General features: G+C 49.6%; 1 protein-coding gene across 2 annotated transcripts in view; it reads right to left on the bottom strand.

The window, feature by feature from the left end:
- The window catches only part of DPYSL3 (dihydropyrimidinase like 3), a 31449-nt gene extending 18864 nt beyond the window's left edge, over nucleotides 1–12585 (bottom strand). The window contains exon 1 of one of the 2 annotated variants that reach the window (XM_048320060.1): nucleotides 12246–12585. In XM_048320060.1, the coding sequence (XP_048176017.1) occupies nucleotides 12246–12551 (306 nt within the window). In that variant the 5' untranslated portion in view covers nucleotides 12552–12585. Of the gene's footprint in view, nucleotides 1–1825; nucleotides 1966–12245 lie in introns of those variants that run through there. The other variant, XM_048320061.1, reaches the window with a different exon arrangement.
- Nucleotides 12586–19591: the final 7006 nt, after the last annotated feature.

The raw sequence follows: 19591 nt of genomic DNA, 5'->3' as shown, positions 1-19591 counted from the left end.
CACTGCTGAGTACAAGAGGAACCAGGAGGGAGTGTTTCTGCATCTCCAGAAACACATTAGGCAGTTGAAACAATAGCTGTTGGAAGTACAGATACCCAGTTTTCTAATATATCCTTCATGAAAGCCCAACCTGCCCATTGCTGGGGTGAAAGAAGCAAGGAAGGCACTGCTCCTCTTGTTTGTGAGCTCTGTCCCTGCTTCAGTGCTATCAGCCCTGAGATCTAAAGGTGAGTTACCTGCCTGGGGAAGTGGCTTCTATTATTGTCTGTATGCTCTCATGCTCCAGTACTCCCCCACCTCAAATACAATGCTTTAGATGCTTTAAAGGTAATGGGACAGCACACTCTCAGACCTCTCTCTACTAACAAACATAGCTTAGGTGACAATCTACCATCCCCATCAGCTGCTACCTGTACTGACATGCAAGAAGATTCTGGGGCAGAAATCTAGAAAGGAGGAATAAACAATGTCAACAGTGTCCAGGGAGGGGAGCACAATCGGTGAAAAAGGAGACACTGGAGCTGAGCTTTTATTTCTGCCACTCCATACTAAAACAGAGGAGGCCACCCGCCACCTGACTTCACTTCATTGCTGCCTCTGAGTCCCCTGATCATTTGACCAGAATTCCATGGCCATGTCTTCCAGTCCAGCCAGAATATGATAATGCTGCAGAATAGGGCCAGTGAGTCATGGAGGGTCATCCTCAAGCTGTAGAAGTCAGAGGAGAGAGCTACCTGTAACATCAGTGACACAGACACCATATGCCTGCAGCATTTTCAGCTTCAGCAGAAAAGGAAAGGATTTAATAGGGATAAATCAAGCAGCTTGGGAGATTTTGTTACCATTGAGGTGAGAGAGCTCCCATTGGATACCAGAGGAGCAGGCACAAGCCCTGCATATTGATAAAGCATATCATAAAGAAAAAGCCCCAGAGAATGGGAGAAATCCCACCTGCAGCAGCAGTTGGGGTGTCTTCATGGCAGTCTAAGGACACAGGAAAGGCAAGATGTGTAAAGCCATAATATTGCTTGTGAAAGCAACTGCATCTAGGCTCACAAAGGAATTTCTCTTTATAGTGGTCGAGATCTTACTGCTTCTTTGGGAGCATTTGTTCACATTTGTACATGCAAAAGAATAATGGAAGTCAAGTGCTTTGCTTTTCCTTTTTCTTCAGAGGACCAGAGCTGTCCTCAATAGAAAAATCAGGAGCTACGAAGCCAGTGGAAAACCAACAAGATGAAAGACCAGATTGCCTTCCCAGGAACAAACCTTCTGCGGCCTCCGCAGGGCGAGCCCTGGAGCAGAGGGCTGCCACGGCAGAGATCAGAGCAGGAAAGCCTCAGAGGGAGCGGCACGGCAGGACACCGGTGGGACCGGGGCTCCCGCAGCTTCAGGGCCAACCCACTAGCCGCCCCCTCTCCCAGGCGGGCCGGGGCAGACGGGTCCCTGAGCGCTGCAGCGGCACCGCCGCACCTGATGCGGCGAGATCGAGGAGCTGCTCGGCGGGGACACCGAGAGGGGGGAACGCCCTGCGGGAAGCCGGGGCAGCCGCCCGCCCCCTCCGGCCCCGCCCGGGGAGAACTCCCCACCGGCACCGGGTACCGCCGGGCACCGGCCACCGTTGACTCTCCAGCCCGGGCTACGCCCGCGGGGCTGCGGGCTCTGCCCAGCTCAGCTCACCGGCGGAGCCGGGGCACCTGCGCAGGCGGCGGCTCTTTGTCTGCGCGCCGCCGCCGCCCCGCTCCGACCCGCAACGCCGGACGCCGGCACCGAGCTTCCCCCCCGCCCCACGGGGCGCCCTGTCCCGGCCGCCCGCCGCACCCACCGTGATGCGCGGGATGTTCTTCTTGCCCTGGTACGACATGACGCCGCCCGGTTCGGCCCGACCCGCCGCCGCCCGTTCTGCCTCCGCGCCGCTCCTCACAAAGGCGAGACGGAGCCCGCGCCCGCCGCACCGGGACGGCCCTGCCCGCCCCGCCCACCGCGCCGCCCGCCGCCGCCAGGGGGCGCCCGGGCCCCGAGCAGGGCGCGCCCCGCCCCGCCCCGCCCCGCCCCGCCCGGCAGGTGCCGGCACCGACCCCGGGCACCGACGCTGCCCGGTCTGCGTCTGCATGCAGCCTGCGGGGACAGCCCATGGGAGCAGCCACAACCAGGGCTCTGTGCTGGCCAAGACTTTCCATGTAACACTGGCAAGTACAATGAACGAGGTCTGTAACAGACCAGGCTGTCTCGGGCTGCTGGCACGCACCTGTATCACCTCAAACTTTCTTTCACATGCACAAGAATTGGAAACATCAAAAAATAATAAAATACACCACACAACTGGCTTCGGGAATCCTACATGCCATGCAAACACTACGAGTGCTGGCAAGGACTCTTCCAAGGACTTCTTCCCTTTCCTCTCCTGTGACTTTGGTAGGAAGGTTTAAATGGTGGAATTGTTTACAAGTACCCAGTGTGTGCTGAAACAGATGATGCTGAGCCTGGCCCACAGCTGGCCAGGACCACACCAGCAAGAACTGTACCACAATGGGATGAACTCGTCTACCCATTCCTGCTTGCCACAATCCACTGTGCTTCCAGCAGGTCCTAAGAAACATGGCCAGCCTGAACCTTGCTTTCTCTTCCAGGCCTCTTTACAGAGCTGTGACTCCACTCACGTGCAGAGCTTTGAACGCCATCAGCAAGATGTTCCTACAGACCCTACTGCCAGGCAGCTCCACTAGGAAAATCTTCCAGCCACACTTGGCACAGACATTGCTGTAAATCCAATTTCTACTTCCTGTCAGAAAAACAAGACATCTGACCTGGGTGACCAACACCCAAACCCTCTCTCCAGTTTGCTTTCTGAACTAGAACCTAACAATAGCATCAGGGGCCTGACAAGCACCCTGCTCACCAGTGCATGCACACGCAGAGCCATCTCACAGCACAACCCCTGACACTACAGCCAACTGTGACTGCTACAAAGCCCTGGGAGAAGTGGGTGACAGCAGTGTGGACTGTCAGTACCACGTGCTCTGCAGGAACCCAACCTAAAGCTTTTATTACCCACTGAGTCTCTTATTCTGTGTGCTTCTGCTGAAGTTCTTGGATAGTTTTACTGGATTCTAAACCCAAAAACCTTTCACCAGTTTGAAGTCAAAGTCAGCAGATGCTCAACAACTTACTTACTACTACCAGGACTGTGAGAATATTGACTAATTGCAAGGGCTGCTTGGCCTTTCTGTTTGCCTGTCCCAGCCCCTATGCTACTGCTGGTGAGCTGCTGTACCCCTGCAGTCAGCAAGAGACAGTTGGAAACCTTCCCCTCCATGGCAGATCCATGGGCAGGGGATGTCTGCAAGCACCAGGCAGCGAATGGGGGAGCAGTGCTGTGCCAGAGCCTCTGCAACTAAGAAGCCTGTGGGGAGAAGATCAGGTACCAGATCGCACTGCTCTTGTCACACGACTGCAATGCTTCAAGAACAGGTCCTGGTCTCTACTGAAATTACACTGGCAGGGGCTGGGAGGTGAGAAAGAGCCTCAACTTCTATCACCTAACCTCTCAAAACTTCACTCATGCATTTTCTGGAAAGTTTATGAGTATCCCCATGCCTGGTGGTGCCACATTAACTTTGTCTAGATTCAGTAACAGAAAGAGCAGCAGTTAATTAGTTAATAATAGATAAATGACTATGCAGATGCTGCTGACTTCAACACTTGGACAGTTTCAAGAGCCAAGCTTGCATCAGCCCCCTGGATGCTGGCCAGCCACAGTGACTTCAGACCCCTCATTTGAAGAGATGTGCTTTCCTCACGGTTGCTATGTGACACTCATGCAAATACAATCAAACACCCTGCCCTGGGCCCAAACATTCAAAACAGAAAAAAACTTTTTCCATAGGATCTCTTCCAGGTGCAGTGTGTGAGTACTCATATGCTTCAAAATACCCTCTATGAGAAGCATGGTCAATTTGAAAGTTACTTAAAATGGCAATCCTCAGACCTCAAAACCTCCTCATGGCAGCAGATATTTGTGGACAGCCACAAGTGACAGAAGCAGGGTGAGGAGCACCAGTGATGTGAACACAGAATAGAAGGCCCATGCTGCTGCAAGGACTTTGGCACCAAAACAGATCCATCTCTGATTGTGGCCCACCAGCACTCAGCGGCCTGGCTCAAACCCCCTCTGTGGCGACCAGGAGGCTCCTGGACCCAGCTCTAATGCAAAGGACAAAAGCAGATCCCACCAGCCCTATGTGTCTGTGGCCAATGACTCTTATACAGGCACAACCAATGTTCAGTGAATATCACCAGTCATGAAACAATCTGGGCTCAAATATAATGTTCAGCAGATTTGCCAGGCCAACCTGTCCCCATGCATACAATCTCCTCCTCCCCATATATACTCTTTGCATGGAACCATCCCTTCTGCTCTCCTAGCAGAGGAGTTTTCAGGGGTTAAGTTACCTCAGAGGCAGTGAATCCAAGGGACAGAAACACCATCCCTGCACCAAAGTGGGAAGTCCCATGCACCCAGAACAGTTCCTGCATCCCGCAGGCACAAAGAGAAGGTGTCCTGGCAAGGGAGAGGCTGTTTCTTCTCTTTGCCAGAAATAAATGATGTTGAAACCAAACATGTCAAATGGAATACACTAATATGTGTACACAAGTGACTGCTGCTTCAAGGCCAATTAATTCAATTTTAGCCTGATCCTGCAGAGCAATGAAGTGCCCTTGAGCTGGGAGGCTCCACAAGTGTTTTTCCTCTCCTGGGGCTGGGTTGGCTCAGTGACCCATATGAGGCCAGGACTGGGAGGGAGCTGCAAGCCGTGGGGGCTGGCCCAGCACACTATGGGACTGGTCACTGCTGGGGCCCCTGTCCCTCTGTTCAGCACCGCTGCCAGCAGCAGCAGTGACCAGCTGACAGGTTTCACCCCTGACAGCTCTGCTGGAGAAATCACCTCTTTCCAGTTCCTCCCTCAAAAGGCACAATGGAAATGTTCATGCTGCAGGCCGTGGCATCCCTCCCTCTTCCTGCTGCACCTGGGCTGGAAGAGCCTGCTCACCCAGAAGGCCATCCCTGGCAATACGCCAATGCCAAGTCTGCAGGGACATGGCTCCCGCTTCACTCGTGGCTCCTTTTGTGGCATGAGCTTTGGCTGCACAAGAGCTTCTGTATTTCTACTGGAACAACTCAGTTCCATCCCAGCAGAGATGGGTCAGCCTGAGTCCCTAAAACACAGGCATCCATCTAGTTCCCTTTAACATGCAGAGCAAGAACTAGGAAGGTCTGAACCCCCTGCTTAGTATGACTTCCCCACCCCGAGCTGTACAGAAACATCTGATACTGGATTCAAATCTATGTGCTGTAAAATGGAGCTCAGCTGTTCCCAGGAGGGCAATGGAAAAGATGCTGCTGGATCGAACCCACAGCCGAGAGCCAGCCCAGCTGAACAAGCCAAGGTCCAGCTGTAATTTCCAGCTTCTCAACCCTGTCTCCAGGAAGTCTGCTGACATGTTTGGGTTTTGTTTCTTTCTCCCATTTACTCCAGCCACCTGCAACAACTGCTCCCCAGCAGAAAAATCAACCTTCTCTGCTTTCCACCTCTTAGCAGAGGTGACGATGTCCATGTAGGGAAATCTTTTGCCTGAAATAAATCAACAGAGCACATGTAGCTCCGGATGGTCTCCGCCATGGTTTTCCTCATGATTAGGGCTGTCAGTGACCAGGTTTGTTCTCACCTGGACCATCTCTGAAGAGCAGACCACACATAGGAAATTACTTTTCTGGGTCTCATCACAAAACCTCCCTGGTTTTGTTGCCACTTGCAATGGCACCAACACTTTACAGTCTTTCCCTAGGTCTGTTTGCTTGTACTTTTGAGCTGAATCTCTTTTTGTCCCTCCTGGCTCATGTCTCTGAGCCTTCCACACCACATCAGGATAGTCCCTTCCCAACTGATATTCACAACATCACTGTCACCTGCACACATGCTGTACCTCTTCTTTCAGGTCACTAAAGATACGGGAGAAGAGTCACTTCCAGCACAGATGCAGACAGCTCCCCGCTAAACAAGTCATGCACCCTCCCTTTAAGCCCCACGCAATTTTCCTGTGGAACCATATCTGCCAAACCAATTCCAAGCTCCCACTCCGGCGCAGGCATCCCAGCTAACAGGGTGCACACAGGGCCAAGATCATTTCAGGGTCCCCTCCCTTCAAACACAAGTGCTCTGCTTCTTCTGGCTGCCTCAACCTATGTGTCTGGTGCGGAGGGTGCCGCCAGTTGGCCACTGCCCAGCCACTGTGGGACTTCAGCTGCTTGGACAGGATGGCAAGAAAAACCTTCCTGCAAAAGGAAAGCAGCATGAGCACCACAAAGCACCCCCTGCCCTCCCTGAGCAGGGCAGCACAACTCTGAGTGACCACCTCAGGACTGCACTGAATCCTCCTGAAAGAGCCATGTCTCAGTATCTGGCAAGGCACCACCCATCGGGAAACAAAAGCCTCCAAAAGCTGGTCCACCTTGTGGCTGCACATATCGGAGACAAACACTTCTCCAGTCTGGGCAGGCAGAGCCGGGCAGTCCTGGCCTGCTGGAGGTACTAACATCTTAGATAAAAAGAAAAGGAAAAGATTATTTTAGACAGAACCAACTATTTTGCTGCAGCCAAACCACAATGTTTAATTTCAATTTAAACCTACTGAAGTTTGCATTTGACACTTTAAACTATGTTAATAAAAAATGTTTAGAGGAGTTTCCAACAACAAAGCCTCTTCCAAATGAGAAAGCAGTGAGCCTTGTCTTGCAAATCTCAAATATCACACAAATTTGTGAGAACAAGAACCACGTCCACATGGCTCATGCAGTTAGTTTGGCTCCCAAAATATGTTTGTGGATTGACTACTACCTGCCAAGAGGTGACACCTCTTCAAAACCCATGTCAGGACCACAGATGCCACTTCATCCCTCTGCCTCCTCCTACTGTGGTGTGACAGGGACAGAGGCTCCTCGTACCCTGCTGGGCCTCACCAGCCATGTCAGAAGAGAGATGCTGCTGCATCACTGCTGCCATGTCCTGCTGCAGGTGTTTTCCTTGTGGCACTCCCCACCAGAGCACTGAGTGAGCCCACAGCTGGCCTGTGGACCACAGGAGAAGCTAATCACAGCTACGCTGGAAGCTGCTCCTGGAAACAGCTCTTTCCTGATGAAGAACCAGGTGAGGCCTTTCTGTGTTTTCTGACAACCTCAGAAAACATATACAGTATAAAAAAAAGCATCACCTCTCCTACCTGCTACAATGGGCTATCACTAGAGAATCTTGCATGTGGTACTTCATGGCATGCTTGGTTAGGCCCACTGCTCCCCTAAAATGTACCATGGCCACTTTCTACTATTAATTGTTCAATGTGGAGAAAAAATATCACTGGGTTTTCATTTTAAACAAGTCTCCTGGGGTATTATTTTACAAAGGTAAAGAGCATTATAAACCCTATCATGGATGTAGAAAAGAACTCCTTGCCCTGCTTATGAGCCCCTTTTAAACCACCAGACCAGAATCCCTCTCAACATCGGGGTCATGGCACTAAAGAAAGATACCAACAGAAACCCTCCTCTGGCAGGTCGTGCCAGCAATCTGTCCTGAGCCCCTGCCATGTTTCTGGGGATATCTGCTTCAAGCAGGCTGAGAACAGGCTGCGTCAATGCAGGGCTGGCTCTCTCTTTTACACCTGGCTGCAAAACCCAGTTTCTTTCCTGCTTAATAATTCCATAAAGACCAACATGTCCTGGGAAGAGCATAAGGTTTTCAAGATCATATCAGCCCAAAATAACACTCACAGCATCATAGCAAAGCTCTGGCACTGCAAGATTGGCCTCCCACCTCAGTGCCCCAGATGAAGTGGCCAGGTACCCCAGAGGCCAATCCTGCCAGCCAGCTCCCTGTTCCCACTGGACTGCCCACATACTGGGGCCAGCCATTTCCAAAGCCTTGACCACGCTGAGCTGAGAACGAGGACAGAAGGAAACCAACGACTACTGCCACAAGGCAGTGTGAAAAATCAAACTACTTCCATGCTAGGGTAAGTTTTGTGATAAAACACAAGCTCTTTGCAGCAAGCAGGAACTCTTCAACTGAATCCCTAATTTCTCTGGAAATCTAGGCCTACTGCATAACTCCCATGGAATCCAATATCTGTCTTCTTACACAGGGGGGTGGGATAACAAACTCAGCAGTTTTGTGTAAGTGCTGGCAATAACCTCTGTCCTAGCATGAGCAGCCAAAGAACTGACTCTTATTGCTGTGCTTCAGGCATCAGATTTCTTAAAAAACACAAACACATACATGTGGGAGTTTTTTCAATAAAGACCTGAATATTTAGCATTCAACTCCATGAACTGTAATGCAAGTTTAACTGTTGTGTTTGTTTTGTGGGAACTAGTTCAGTGGTTGGATTTGTTCCTATTGTTTGTAAAAGTAACAGAAATAATGTAACTCAAAATTATTCTTTCATAAAAAGAACAAGTAAAACCAAAACACAGATGCTCAACGGGGTGATACTGAGGTGATGAATTAATGCTATCAAAGTGCTTTAGGATCCCATCCTCAAATTCAGGATTTTAAACTGTGCTAAAGGCAGTGCACAACTGCAACTTCAGATTGCGCCAAGTTGCCTTGTGAGGCACAGACTGCCGTTGGCTTGGTGTTCCTGCTATAAATTACTGGCATTGGAAACCAAAAAGCTGAATGCTGAAGTCAGAGCACATTTTACAAGTGTCAGGAAAACGAAGAGAGAATCAAGTTAGTCCAAGCTTTGTTCTCCATTTGAGGCAGCCCTGCCTGTATTTCCAGGGTGTATGACAAGTTGATATCTAATCTATATTGATTGGTATCACACAATCAGACATGTGTGACACTGGCTGACTGCAGGAAAAAGCCAAGGACTGGCTCCTGCTGGTCTTCTGGAGGGGGCAAACTCTTCGTCTGCTTTCACTGCCCGCTAGTTTCCCTTACGTTCCTTTTCCCCTTCCTCCCCAGCCAACAGAGCTGCTCCAGCCTGCAGTAAAGCCACAGTCCCATGTTTGTTTCCAAGCCAGTTGCCTTGGAAATGACAACTTAGCTGCAGAACCACGCAGAAGGACAGACAGACAAAACATCTGGGGGATAGCACCACGTGCTCCTGCCTGTATGACTGGACAGGAAGATGAAAATGCAGGGTCTCTGCATGGCTGAGCAGTGAGAGGGACGTGGACAAGGCCTCTACAGGCTTCTGGTTGACCTTCCCAGGCACCAGGCACAAAGTGTAAGGCTCCTTCTCTGCTTCTCAAAGCCCTGCTGCCTCTGCAGATGCCCAGTACTGCAGCTCTCTAGTACCTATTCACACATCACCAGCCCTCCGTGAACATCCGGGCCACAGGATGTCTGTGGGGTGGAGGGTGTCTGTGATCTACAGAGAAACTCTCTTTTTACTTCATGGTAGTAAAGTGAACATAGTAATCCACTCTGGCTAAACAAATAGCATGACAACTCTCAAAGAAAACTGCAGGACACTTCACAAGGGCAGAGTCCACACTGGCTATTACTGATAAAACCTGCACTGAGTTAAATCACTCTTGTTAAAAATGGTCTCTACGAATAGGCCAGATCAGCACTGAATCTGGCCCTCCAGCGTTGTTCCTCCAAATCTTAAGTGTTGTGCAACAACAACTCTTGCTGCAGCAGAACTTAGTAGCAGGGAAAGGGACCTCCTGCTTTGAGCAAAGAGCACCTGAAAGGCACATCTCTTGTTCCCCAGGCAGCCCACCAGCCCACAGAAGGCAGCCCCCCATAGCTGCAGCCTCCACAGTAGTCCCCCTAGCCCCTACCCTAACGACTGTCACTCTCGGTCCCTAAATCCACCGCAAAGCTCAAAGTTCCACTGACAGAGCAAAGGCACAGCTCCCAACTGCTCTGAGCTATATCCCCACAATGACTTCAATGCACCTCAATATACAGCCCAGTTTTGTCCTTCCAATAGACTCTGTGATAAAACAAAGTGAGGTTGGACCATGTGCCTGGGTCTGTATTATGCTGTCCAGCTGCATGACACCACGTGTTATCACCATGCATTTATTCACTACAGTTGTCTCCCTGTAGAAATGTTGGTGCTTTAATTGTAATTAACGTCATTATAGGAAAAAAAAACCCCCACAAAACAACAACAACAAAAAAACCCACAAACAAACAAGGTGTATTGGTCTGTTGTACTTCCAAAAAACTGTTCACTGCAAAAATTAGAAGACAGATCTCTGTCTGTTGCCCTGGGCACAGGCAAGTCTCGTACTTTCAGCTTCTCTAACAAACAAGTTGCTTGGGCAAGAGTAGATGACTTGAGCTCTCTCTGTGTTTCTTAATCTGTGAAATTATTCAAAGTTCAATTTGCCTTGACAAAAGTGCCTTTGTGTGTCCCAAGTCTGCAGAGTCCAACACAGACAAATTCCCCATGGCTATGCAGGCAGTGGGGCTCAGTGTGCACAATTCATTTCCCATTGGACTGTCCTATTTTCGGACACCCCAAAGCTTGAAAGTCACAATACCAAGTCATACAATTCCTTCTAGCCATGCACACACAAAAACACATGTATGAAGTTGCCCACCCTCTTAGGCAAGATGTGCAGATAAAAGGGATTTGGTTCCTGATGCTTATCAGCTGAAGGCCTTGGAGGAAGAAATCTAGAGGTAGAAATCATCAGGAAGAGAGGAGCAGCTGAAGGAAATCCTCAGCTACAAAACACCAGAGATAAGGGTCTACATAAGACCTTAAAAGGGAAGAAGACTTTTTTGAATTTTTGGCACAGCTAATAAAGAAAAGCCCACAGCAAAGCGTGCAGACAGGCTGTCAGGAGCTTCAGCTTCTTTTCCAACAAGCAGCAGCATTAAATTGTTAATGCAGTGGTCAGTTCTGCAGCTGCTACCTAAACCATGTGGACAAGGTTGGTACTGACAGGATAATGTTAATTTTGTTCCGGACTCTGTAAAACTGCTGTAAAGGAGCAAAGCTCAAGAACATGAACCGAGAAGCATGCCAGTAAGAAACCAAAAAGCAGAGGCTGAAGAAATTAAAGTGCAATGAAGACAGCTCAAAATAAGCATTGCCTAGCTAGACATTCCTACAGAAGACACTTAGGACAGCCTGATGCTTTTCCCCAAAACCAAGACAGGCCAAGTCATCGCAGTTCACTGCTGTGCTTCCACTAGGCTCAAGCTGGTGAGGTTAGGCCTCCAGATCACAGATGTCTGCTGTTTATCAGCGTTTGCACTCCAGGCCCAAGTGGAAGTTTCTGCAGAACCCCAAGACAACCACTCCATCTCTTTGTGCTGACATGCAGGTGATTTTTCATTCCATGTTCAAAAGGGGGGGGGGGGGGGGGAGAAGGACGGCGAGGGGGTGTTGCCCCTGTTCACGGTTTAAAAAGAGTGACCTTAAGACAGCTGTTAAAAAGTTCAGCCCCTAACAAACTTATTGACCAACAGCAGCAAATGGCCTTACTTGCCTGATACAAAAATGAACCACGGGACCACTGAAATCCCAACCATGACATTCACCCAACACTATTAACTTAATCATCTTCTTGCCCAACTGCTAGTGCAAGTAGGACCAGAACCAGCACAGCAAGCCATCTCACCCTCCAGCAGAAGGACTACGCTGTGGAGCTGGATGGAATAGTTTATCACTTTCACTTCGGTGTAAGTTGAGAAACTTTGTGCCTGGTGATACCTTCAACACTGCCACTTCCAGTGCCGTCCCCCCACTGCTGGTGTGGTACTTCTGGTTTGTATCCGTGAGAGATAAGGATCTGCCTGGTTTGGAGCAACAGCTCCAAAACCCCCAGGTTTTTTTGGTTTTTTTCCCATGTTGGGTAGCGCGGGAGCAGGTATTCTTTCATACAAGTACAAAAGAGCCACTGCAGCAAACCAAGCCAGCGGCTCTGACTCTCCCGGTGCCGCGGTCAGACCGCCGACATCCCGCTCGGCGGACGGAGCTCCGCGCACTGGGAACGACCGCGACGCTGCCTTGCCGCGGGGGCGGCGGGGGACGCTGCGGGAAGCCGGGGCGGAGAAGCCACCGCGGCACCACCAGCGGCTCCTCCAGGGCCAGCCCCGGGGGCGAGCAGCGGCGGGACCCACCCGCGGCTCCGCACCGCCCCCCGAGACCCCGCCCCGGGGCCCGCGCCCGCTGCCCCGGTCCCGGCCCAGCCCCGCCACGCCGCTGGCCCCTACCCCGTCGTCCGCGGGGGCTGGGTCCTGGAGCCGCTCTTCGCCGGAGGCAGCGCGGAGGTCGCCAGCGGTCGGGCCGGAGCCGGGGGCCGCGCCGGGCGGAGGGTCGGGGTCGGGGCCGGGGCGGGTGGGCGGCGGGGCGCGGCGCTGCCCAACGCGCAGTGCCCCAAAGTCGAGGGTCTTGCTTTCAAAGGCGCCCTCGACGCTGCAGAAGAGCCCCCCGCGCTTCTGACGAGGCACCGCCGCCGAGCCGGGCCGCGCCAGGTACACCGGCAGCTCCTCATCGTCGCGCCGCCCGTCCGCCGCCATCCCCGCCGCGCCGCCAGGACGGCACGGACGGGGCGGGACGGGGCGGGACTGGGCCGCGGGCTCGGGGCGGGGCGGACCCGACGTGAGGCTGAGGGGCGGTGGGGCAAGAGTGGATGCCGCTCGGCCGGAGCCGGGGTCACCTTCTCCGGCGTTCTCCGGTTGTCCGGCTCGCTGCGGGGAGCTGCCACCGGCCGCGTTCGCGGCACGCTCCAGCCGTGAGGATGGAGCGGACACACGGGAGTGCCTCGCTGCTGACCATGTGGGGCGCTCGGTAGATGGGCTGTGCCCGGACGCATCGGCAGCAGCCCCGACAGCAGCCGCAATAGCCGCGTGTCAGTTTTCCCCCACCGGTGCGTGGGCGCTGCCCACAAACCAGCGTTTGCTCACAAGCCCTGGGCCGTACCTCATTCTGCTTGGGCCGTGGTCCCTGCAGAGGCACTGCGGTTAGGTGGACGCTAGAGCCAGACACAAGCAATATCCTCTGCACGAAGTCTTCACTGCTCCCAAACGCGAGCACGGGTGTTCCTGTCACAAAAAACACCAGACCGGCCGCACAAAAAAGCTTCGTGTGTTGGCTAGTCTAAGCTGTTTCTTTGAGAGCTCTGTTGCAACTTCATTTCAAAAGTACTGGAGGCCCAAAGGACAAAGGGACAGCCAAGACTGGGTCTTACAAATGCTAATGGCTGTTTAACAGTACTAGCCTGTGAAATATATCGTGAGCACCAAAACTGGAGCTTTGACTAAAATTGTTTTGCCAAGTGCTCATTTCTTTATCTAGAACAAGTGTACATGGTACCCGTGTTCAACATCCTGTCAAGTCATTTCTCAAACTACATTTTTATGTTACGAGATGTTGTCAGTCATGCTTTTTCCAACCTTTTCTGTAAAAACAAAGCAGTGCCATTATCTCTCCGAGAACTGGTGGTTCTTAAGGAAAACCCGCATGGAGCCTGACCCATCGTGGAGAAAAATGACCCTGTGATTAAGCCTGGAGAGGCAGTCTCGGGGCATTGGCTGACTAAGGCTTGAGGCTATGTGGGAGGAAATGGTTTGGGACCAATTCCCTCCTTTTGCACGCTGGGAAACAGCCTGCTTTTGTAACAGGACTTGTACCAGTGTCATTAACTGGGTCCGTTTTTTCTCCATCTAAGTGAAGTAATCTACAGTAACTTGAATTTTTGACTAATTATTCAGGTCTAAAGAGTTGGGAGAAGAGAGGATGCACTAAATATAAACAGACTGTGTCTGCAAACTTGGAAGAGTTACTTTAAAAGCTTTATGTTACACAGCACAGTGAAATACTCATCAGTGTCCGTCCTTTCTTTCTCTAAAGCAGCACCAGAGAGGGTTGCATTTGGTTGTTCTTGGGTTCTTACGTGAACTCTAATATGCAGCTGCCCCAGCATTGTGGCTTCATGATGCTCAGCACCATGAGTGTCATGCCTGCACCAGAGCCCCGCCTCCACCTGACCAGGATGTGACAGGAGAAGAGCCCAGTGCTGTCATGTTTCAGGTGCAGGGGCAGCAGCAGTGGCTGGCAGCTAGGGAAGGAAGTATCTCTTCAAAATAGCCAGAACACGTTTGTTCTAGAGTTTTTTCCTACTCCTATTCTCCTGGCAAATGCTCCTCCTCTGTAACTGGATGCTTAGCATCAAGACCACCAGTACTGGCCAAGCAAATGCACACAAAGTGGCTGCCCACCAGGTCTTTACCTTCCTAAGGGACTGCCTTAGCATAAAGGAATTTATCCTCCTCCTACTGCAAGTGGGATTCACTGAGTAGAAGATGAAACCCCCTCTCAGACAGCTTCTGCGCCTCTCGTGAGTGGGATGTGCTGATCTCAGAGCTGGTGGCTGGTGAGCTGAGTCCCTGCCTCCTCAGGGCCAAGCAATAGCACATGAGGAGTGAGCCTTTCCTGGGAAGAACAGTGTGCCCCTGCACTGCAGGCTGCCTTGTGCCTGTGTGCACTAACCACAGTTAAGTTAGAGTGAACTCGTTGTTTTGGTTGGGACGTCTCTGTATGGCTGTGCAACTTTATGGGGAATTAAAATTCTCTGGAACGGGGCCTGGCCTTTGTCTGATTCTGCAAATGTGCAAAAGTTTCAGCACTGTACTTTAATAGCAATATTTATTTAAATCCTGATTCCAGTGTTTATCTTTCCTAGTGCCTTGCTGCGTAGATGGTTGCACTGAAATTATCTGCATCAGTAAAGGAGTACGAGGCTCTTCTGGGAAGTGAAGGCTTTAAAATCTGACTTTCAATGAAAATCATTCACTTTATAAAAGACAATACTTGATTTTTACTTTTTAAATTGCCATTCACTTTTAAGGTCTTTTTTGTTAGGTGTTGTAAGGCTACTAGTTCAAGAATACCATGAAAATGGAAGTTTGTGTTCAGTGTGTGTTCACTGCATGGTTGCTTTCAAGCCCATCAGAATGCATTATTTTTATTTCTGTATATGTATATCTTGGATCAAATGTGAAGCTTTTAATTATACAATGACAAAATGTCTGCCCCCTGTAGTTAAGTAAATGTCTGTCAGGCAAACAGTCATGAGTGGTGCAATTTCAAACCCTGCTGGCAAACCAGCTCTCTTCTCACTTCTCTGTACAAAGTAGATGGAAGATAGAGATCAGGGAGGAGATCCAGTGGGAAGGCTGTTTCTCCTGCCTGAGCCCAGGGAAGATGGAGATGGTAGGCATGTGAGCTCATGTGCCTTGTGCTGCCACAGGACCCATCAGAGCCAACCGTCAGTCCTGCAAGGGTTTCCTTTGCTCAAGAGCTGGGTTCACTTCCTGACCCCAGAACAGGAGTGCTGGTCCTCGTGGGTCAGGAATCTGAGCTGAGCCCGCCAGATGGGCATTGCTGGTTGGTATAATGAAGGAACAGAAATAGGCTGCTCTTCTGATCTAAAAAACAGCATTTATTTTATGGGAAGTTCTGTAGTGGCAAGCTCCTGATTCATGTCTTTCTAGTTGAGTAAGAACTGTTTAAGGCACACTGAGAAATGGAAATCAGTCATGTTATAAGGTGAGCCGCACTGGTTATGAATGGGGGAATCACGCAGCCTTCTGGGAAGTGGTCTTTAAGCAAATCCCTTTCTGCAAAAGGATTAGTTAATAAGATGGGACATAATCACCCTGTCTGGGGTGCGGGTTTCCTTGTTCTGTGCTCTCAAAACCCCAGTGCTGGTTTTCTTTGTCCTCATTGGTTGCTGCCAGAGCACCAGCTGGGGTCCCCGTCAGAGCCTCTGTGGGGAATCGCAGGCTCTAAATGCCGACAGCCCGAGCCACAGAGTATCTAGTGAGAGGCACAAGGTGTCGTGTAACTTTATCAAGCATTTTCTCCATGAGACTGTCAAACTTACTGTTATCTTTTAAATGCTTGAAGAGGAATGTAAATTGCCAACTGAATCATTCAAATAGCAAAGGTATTGACAGAGAAGTCAAATTAGGTCATCTTGCCTGCAACTGCCAAGGCACAGTTGTCCTCTGATGGGTATTTTCTGATGGCTTTGCTAATTTATTTTCCATTTGTCAGGGCAGTGCGCAGTTTCTTAATTGGTAATACTCTGCATCTTCTGCTGGCAAACTTCTGTGCTGGTTCCCAGCTCCCAGATGCTTTGTGCAACATCATTCTTCCAGTAATAAAAATAGAAAATGGTTTAAAAGAATGAAGCGTGTCCCAGATCATGTCATCTTGTTCACGTAATGCTTCCTGTGTCACTGGAAGTTGCTCATTACACCAGGAAACATCTCAGGCTCCATAGCTGTGACTACAATGCTCATTAGACTCAAAGCATTTTGTATTATTTGAAGGAAGCAGACTGTTGACATTAGGTGGGATTTGACCCCTTCCTTCACCAATGCTGACAAGCTTGAGCTATGTCCTGAGTGAGGACATTTCCTTCCTTGATGTGAGATCCATACAGAATGGTTTTACACTGATTTTCTGTGGGTCTGGAGGCAGCAGATCTTTGATTGTGTGTGAAAAGGATATAACAACCACATAACATGGTGAGCAGGATAAATGCATATCAGCTTTCATAGCTCGTTTTCTTCTAAGGTCTGTGGGTTCAGCTGGAGAAGCAGCAGGGCAGTGGTAGTAACAGGTTAACACTGATTTCTTCTAATTCCTACAGGATTTGATAAAACTGCATCCCTTTATTACATGCATGATAAGTTGCAATGATGAAGTAAGTTCTAGTTGTCTTGTTTCATGCAAACTTAGAGCTGCCTGCTCATACTCTGCAGTCATGATTTACAAGCATGTTTCCTGTTTTGGAGGCTGCCAGATAAACAGGGGTGTTCTACTATCGTTCTTGCGGCAGTGTCAGGACAGCCTCCGGCACTGCCTTTCATGTGCCTCAGGGAAAGTCAGGCTAAGTACAAATGCAGAAGAAACAGTGAAAGAGCCAAGAAAATCTGATTGTCCCACTTACATTTAGAAGCAGAGGTCAGGGATGGCTGGGCTCTTTTGTTCTCCAAGAAATTGCATGTTTATGAAGGGCAGGTGACTGATGAGCCTGCTATCTCAATCAGCTGGGGAGGGCCAGTGGCTGATGCCTCCATCACCACACTCCAGTTTCTAAACTTTCAGACATACCATGTTAGAAGATGAGACAGACCTTTGTAATCCTCCAGGCTGCTCTGCATATCAGTCACTGGGGAACTGCTGTGTGCAGGATGTTGTCCTTGGTGAAATCCTTTACCAAAGCCAAAGCACTTCAGACTCAGAAAGGCAAAGCATTTGACTCTGTCAAAAGCTTGTTCAGTATTTCATGTCAAAGCCACAGGGAGAGTGGGTTAATAGTGTGGTAATTTCTACTGCAGAATGCTATTGTATTGTTGGAGGGACTAACTTCAGGCAACACACACAGCCTGACTTCAGCATGCTGCCAGTCTGTCATACTAACAGAGACCACAAATCCGATAAGCAGCTGGAAGTTATAATCTTCTGTGCTCAGTTATTCCAAGAATATTTCTGAAATGCAGTAATACTTTTTGCTCCCAGATTTGTTTAGTGCTCAGCAAAACCCTATGGAAAATTCCAGTATTTCAACACATGGGGTAATTTTTCCTCCTGAAATGAGCTGCTAGTCAAAATGTTAAGAAATAGTAACTGTGGAAAAAGAGTTCTGAAAGTTTTTTCTGTGGGGAATCTGGACTCTCCTTCTCCCTCACCAGGTCCTCCAAAGAAAGACTACTATCTTCTCGGCATTGAAGGAACTCCCGTGGCACTGCCGGCCTTGCAGTTAGATGCAAACTGAATCACTCAGTTACAAAGTTGTTGGGGTCAAAAGACACCAGAGATAAAGCTCTCACAAGGCAGAAGAAGCAATGTTTTCAAGAAGGTCAGAAGCACAGGTTTGGCATCAGTATGAAACCCCAAGTATTCCAGCCTGGCTAGAGTCCACTGGGCCCACCTGATTTAACAAGGAGGAACGGGTGGTGACTCTGGAGGTTCTGCACATCAGGTGAGCTCCAGCCACCTTTCATTAAGATGGACCAACCCAGAGATATAACTCCAGATTTCTAGGAACAACTAAGTAAACTTATAGACATCTTCTGTTGTTTGCATGTCAATGGGTATCTTCAGGATCACAGTTTCAGGAATGGTGAGATTTTAGCCACTCTAACAGCTGTCTGGCTTGGTGTGGTATGGACCCTTAGGGCCTGGATGGAATGGATTTATGTAAGAAAATACACATTCTGTGTAAGTTTGAAGCCCAGAATATTCTGCCAGATGTGTGTCACCAGATTCACTTCAAGAGCAGTCAGCCCACTTCCTCTGCGTTCATGTTCTGCCTCTCAAAATCAGTCTCTTTTCACCTGGTCCTGTTTGTTCCCTGCTTCTTGTATGGCATCATCTGGCATCTTCCCTAAGATGTGAAGCTTGGATTGGCTGGTCTTACTCTGTGTTTGGCCTCTGTTGTGATGGCAAATGCTGACTTGCTTCCAAGCAGATCTGCTGTTGCAACTCGCTCTCATTCCAGTTTATCTTAGGGATCACCAGCTACTCTCCTCTGTGCCTGCTTTTATTCCCAGAAACTAATTGGAGGACTAAGCTGAGATTTCCTTGTTTCCATGGTGTTGCACTTGACCTAATCAGCCATTGCAGACCTGAAGTGTCCTTGCCTTCAACCTCTCTACCTGTGGCTTCAGGAGAGCACACTGATGCAAAAACAGGTGGTGTATCTAGAGATAATTAGTGATTATGTGCCAGTGATTACAAGCCTATAATGAGTAATTAGATGTCAGCAGAGTAGAATTACAGTGGATTTAAAGGTACTATGTTTGCTTGTTTGTTTATGTGGTTCCTTGTGACTGTGAGGAAGCAAGCAGTCAAATATACTTTGTTCAGGCTGGTGAAGGAGACAGAGCTGCCATTTGTGCATTTTTTGTCATGGCCCTGCACGCCCTGGTATAATGCACGAAAGAAGCTCTCTAAGTACTGCAGGAACCAGGCTGTGACTGAAGATCCTGGTCCGCTTGCCTAGTGATGTTAGAAATTGTGTTCAGTCTGTACTCACTGTCCCACCAAATGCTCCTTTGAAATCACTGTCAAATTATCCTACCATTAAGGACTGGTGGGCTATCCCTTCCACACAGATGTTAAAATAGATAAAAATAGATAATGTCCATCTGTGTTGCTTGCTAAGTATGTCCTAGGGAAAAGCAAGTGCAGCTTACAGTCCCCCTTTTCCAGGGAATAGTAGAAAAAGGCTTCTGTACTACCAAAGTCCATCACCCAAACACAGCCTACCCTCCACTCCTTTGTAAGACCACTCTTTTGCAAGCAGTCTTGGAACTGGTTGTTCCCTCAACTCTTTTTCAGCTGCTGATGTGAAACCCAAGACTCTGTCTGAAGGCCAGAACCCAATCTCAGCTGCATCAAATACACCTGGAAGAGGTCACATGGAAAAGGGGGACTTAATCCCAAATATATCCTGCCACGTCATGGTCAGTGTCAGCCCATGACAGACCTAAAGGTTGAGAAGAGCAGGTTGTGCCAGTTTCAGACCACCCTTCATCGCTAT

Source organism: Corvus hawaiiensis, chromosome 15, assembly GCF_020740725.1.
Source record: "Corvus hawaiiensis isolate bCorHaw1 chromosome 15, bCorHaw1.pri.cur, whole genome shotgun sequence".
NCBI classification, from domain to species: Eukaryota; Metazoa; Chordata; class Aves; order Passeriformes; family Corvidae; genus Corvus; species Corvus hawaiiensis.
This window is presented reverse-complemented; position numbering and strand designations above follow the sequence as displayed.